Below are 5000 nucleotides of genomic sequence, written 5' to 3'. Positions count from 1 at the left end.
ATAATATTGCACTACCTAGACTCAGCATAGGTATGTCCTTAAGCTAACTTTGGCTGGACAGCCTCCTTCTTTGGTTACAGTTAAATTTTCCCAGGCTCAGTGCATTTAGGTTGGCTTCAGAGTAATTGCGGTTGGGGGATAGATTTGCTTGCCCAGTCTCCAGGAGGGTTTTGTTTCAGACCATGGCAGCTTTACACAACATGACTTGACTTTTTCCACTCTATTTCAGTCACACATTGTATAACAGGAGCCATTTTTTTTGTTTAATTTTTGTTTGTTTTATTGTATTGAGAGGCTTATATGTGTCCTATCACAGGCTCTATCAATGCTGCACTTGACTAAAATTGTAGTATAGGATCCATCGCTCTATAAATATAGTGCTTGCTAGAGATTTTTGAAAGATGCCATTCAAGGCTCTCTTTCCTGCTGGTGCTAGAAGAAAGTGGTACCATCTAGGTTTTAGATATTAGGTGAAACCCATTTTGCTTAATATTATAGCAATTATAGTAATTATAACTGCAATTGTTATCCTCACTCACTCATTACTCATGCCACAATAAAGTAAAACACTGATCCAAAATCCCCCAAATCATGCCTGTCATCAGGCCGAAGCTCCTATGACACGCATCTGCAATGGGTTAAAGATATTTAACAAACTTTTAAGATGATGATGATAAACTAAACTATAGATCCTTATTGAATGCAATATCTGGGTAAAGAGCACTCTAGGTCTAGCTCACCTATTTCCTCAGATAGCGTCCCTAGACTTGGTCAGAAAGGCAATAATCGTTTACTTGAGTCTTGCCTCAGAGCTTTAGGTGGTGTTTGAAGCTTCTCTATCATTGATTGGCATATGGTTTGATTTATTTATCTTATGCTATCAGCTTATAATGAAATTAATTCAGACACTCTGGGCCTTAGCATTGTATACTCAAAGAATGAGCTAACGTACTGACTATGCTAAAGTAAAAGATTAGTAGGTGTAGCATACATTACTGAAACAAATATGTGGTACATTTATCTTTTTGTTATTCATCTTTTTTTCATAAGTTAGATCTAAAGTATCTAATTACTTATTTCTTCTGTACAGGAGGCAGATGATGTGCAGTATGAGGAGGAGCTTCTACGTAATCCCTTTTCTGTAAAGCACTGGCAGCGGTACATAGAGCACAAGAAAGATGCTGCACCCGAAAAGCTTAATATCATATATGAACGGGCACTACTCCAGATGCCGGGTAGCTATAAGCTTTGGCATCTTTATTTGAGGTTTGTTTTATGGTAACTTTGATGAAAATATGTTGTAATTTATATTTAATCCTTCTGAGACAGACCAGCATCTTAAAATGTCTGTGTTTATGTTTTATTAAGACTTTTAGATGAAATATAATTATCTTTATGATATATTACCTAAGTTGTTCAAATTAGCATTTGGTAAAGTAAATCATCATCATAACTGATGGAATAAGAGATCAAGTTATACTACATGTAAAATCTGAGATTAGATGGATGAAGTTTTACATAAAATCCTGAGTAGATCTGAATTCAGATAATTTGTTTGACTGATATTTTCTTATCAGTTAGCATTTTCAGTTTTTGAGCATGTTGCACTGTACAATTTTTCTGTCTTCCTAGATTGCGTATGGAACAAGTTAAGGGGCGATGCGTCACAGATCCAGAGTTTGAGAGTGTCAACAATACCTTTGAAAGAGCCTTAGTATTCATGCACAAAATGCCTCGCATCTGGATAGACTACTGCAGATTTTTGATGAACCAGAGAAAGATAACAAGAACTAGAAAGGTAAGGTATTTTTGCCCTCCCCTAGAAAGAGAAAGAGAAAAATAAATCATCTAAAAAAACAATAGACTTGAATGTGTTTTATATTTTACTCCAGTTCAACTGAAAAAACTCTGGTCATATCTGTTATTATTATTGATATTTACTAATTTATTCTCATTCTAACTTGGATATCTCTCTGGTTTCAGACATTTGACCGTGCATTGTGTGCTCTACCCATTACTCAGCACAACCGCATATGGCCACTTTACCTCAAGTTTGTTATGCTATACAATATTCCAGAGACTGCTGTAAGAGTCTGGAGAAGATACCTAAAGGTAAAGTCATGAAGGTTTATCTTGAGCATGCTCTTACTCTAGCACTTTTTGTTTTTATGGTGTTATACCTCATGCTTATGAAATATAAAAAAACAACCAATATGGGAAGTTAGTATTACATTATAATTTGGATTTTAGTCTTATATGAAGTCTAGCTTATATTGTTATATTAATGAGTAGAAAATATCTTATGTTATGTTATAATTTACCTAGATTTTTTTTAGGTATTTCAATTTTTTTTTTTTTTTTGTGATTCAATTACTTTTTTGCATTGTCTGCCCATATGTGGCCAGTTTATATTTACCTAGATTTTTGGTATATTTGCCTTTATTTTTTGGACTAGTAATCAGTTGTTTTTAAATCAGCAAAAATACTAACCAGCTTTCTCAAAACTTTCAATCTTTCAGCTTTGCCCGGAAGATACAGAGGATTACATAAGCTATCTTATGTCCATTGGGCGACTGGAGGAAGCTGCCAAGAGGTATGAGTGGTGTGTTAATACAGATTCATTTACCTCCAAGTATGGCAAGTCAAAGCATCAGCTATGGTCCGAACTCTGTGAACTCATTTCTAAAAACCCACAGGTATGTAATGGCTTTTATCTCTTCATCATTTTTATATGTTAATCATCATTGTTTCATTATTGCATAAGAAAAAAATAACAGTTGTATTGTAATAATTTGACCATTATTATTTTTTATTATTTCCATTAGTATTATAATTCAGTTTTTAGTTATTTTGCATTATGAATAATTTCAGTATGTTTCATTTGAATCTATTTTTTTTAATGATTGTTTTGTGTAGTGGGATCACCATTTCATTCTTTTTTCTAGTATGAATGATTAAGTATGTATACAATATAGTCTCCCAATATGAATGTTAAAATTTTTTAAGCACTTTTCAATTAGAGAAAACTTCATATATTATACAGTAGTGGATATCTTTTTTTTTCCAGAGTTGTTGAATGTTTGTATGTGTTTTTTTTTAGATGACTTTGACTGTTTACTCTTCAAGAACATCTCTAGATACTAGATAATTCATTTACTATTTATAGGTTATAGTTGAAAGCTATGTTATTTATGATATTTTATGCCCAAATTGTTCAGAGAGTGTAGCTGTAAAAGAGCATTAATTTTGTTCTAATTCTTTTCACATTTATTACTGTTAGAATGTGTTGATTGTTTGAATGACAATTATCAAAATTGTTTAAAAAGTCTTATTAACTCATTCACAAAGGGGTAGATATCTGCTCATTCTTTATCCCCCCTGACAATATAACAATTACGTGCAGCTTCCCACCTGGTAGATTCTCAATGTGTGAGGCTCCACTGATCACCTGGCATGCCAGCCATACAAAAAGCCATGATATGATATTATGTCACCAGTAGGAAGACCTATCAGACCATGACATAATATCACTTCATCCATCGTTAAAGGTTAATCCGAGATTAAAATTGATTCAAGTGATAATTTTTCTATAAAAAAATAAAACAAAATATGCATAGATTTACATAATGAAAGAATGGCAATTTGCAGTTTTTTAGCCAAATGCTTCATAGCTGTTATGCAGCAAGAAATTTGAAAGTCATCACAATACAAGTTGTGATGTATGATGATTTACATTAAAAAAATTTAGTTCAAGAAAAGAACATTTTGATGTTTAGATGACTATGTATGGTACATATAGGTTTCCTAGACAAATATAAATGTCTTGTACTTTACTTTACTTTGATAATACTTCAGGTAGTTAGGTCTCTTAGGGGGTTCTTTCAGGCCATCTCAGATCATTTTTGATGGAAAAGTGTCCTCTCAATTATTCATCTCCCAAGTGGCTTTTGGTATATAATCCCCTTTTGTCTTTAACCCGTTAACGACGGATGACAAGATAACACGTCTAGTGGCTTTTGGGCTACACGACGGGGACGCGTTACTTTGTCTAGCCCGGGGCGCGGGAAGAGCCAGCGCGCAGCGCTGGCTCGCGGCTAGTGCGGCCGAGAATCCCGACGCGTTAGGCTTATGCGTTCATTATTATTATTATTATTATTATTATTATTATTATTATTATTAACATTATCGTTATTATTATTATTATTATTATTATTATTATTATTATTATCATTATTATTATTATTTTTATTATCATTATTATTATTATTATTATTATTATTATTATTATTATTATTATTATTATTATTATTATTATTATTATTATTATTATTATTATTATTATTATTATTATTATTATTATTATTATTATTATTATTATTATTATTATTATTATTATTATTATTATTATTATTATTATTATTATTATTATTATTATTATTATTATTATTATTATTATTATTATTATTATTATTATTATTATTATTATTATTATTATTATTATTATTATTATTATTATTATTATTATTATTATTATTATTATTATTATTATTATTATTATTATTATTATTATTATTATTATTATTATTATTATTATTATTATTATTATTATTATTATTATTATTATTATTATTATTATTATTATTATTATTATTATTATTATTATTATTATTATTATTATTATTATTATTATTATTATTATTATTATTATTATTATTATTATTATTATTATTATTATTATTATTATTATTATTATTATTATTATTATTATTATTATTATTATTATTATTATTATTATTATTATTATTATTATTATTATTATTATTATTATTATTATTATTATTATTATTATTATTATTATTATTATTATTATTATTATTATTATTATTATTATTATTATTATTATTATTATTATTATTATTATTATTATTATTATTATTATTATTATTATTATTATTATTATTATTATTATTATTATTATTATTATTATTATTATTATTATT

At 28.2% G+C, this 5000-nt stretch overlaps 1 protein-coding gene across 1 annotated transcript in view; it reads left to right on the top strand.

Moving 5' to 3' along the window:
* The window catches only part of fand (Pre-mRNA-splicing factor SYF1 fand), a 15420-nt gene that overhangs the window by 1674 nt on the left and 8746 nt on the right, over positions 1–5000 (top strand). The window contains 4 exon segments of the mRNA XM_086540722.1: positions 1091–1266; positions 1633–1798; positions 1984–2112; positions 2520–2696. Of these exon segments, the coding sequence (XP_086396848.1) occupies positions 1091–1266; positions 1633–1798; positions 1984–2112; positions 2520–2696 (648 nt within the window).

Source organism: Penaeus japonicus, unplaced genomic scaffold (genome assembly GCF_977035675.1).
Source record: "Penaeus japonicus unplaced genomic scaffold, GWHDUDI00000001_assembly GWHDUDI00000001, whole genome shotgun sequence".
Taxonomy (NCBI): Eukaryota; Metazoa; Arthropoda; class Malacostraca; order Decapoda; family Penaeidae; genus Penaeus; species Penaeus japonicus.
The sequence above is the reverse complement of the archived record's forward strand: the minus strand, read 5'-3'. Positions and strand labels throughout refer to the sequence as shown.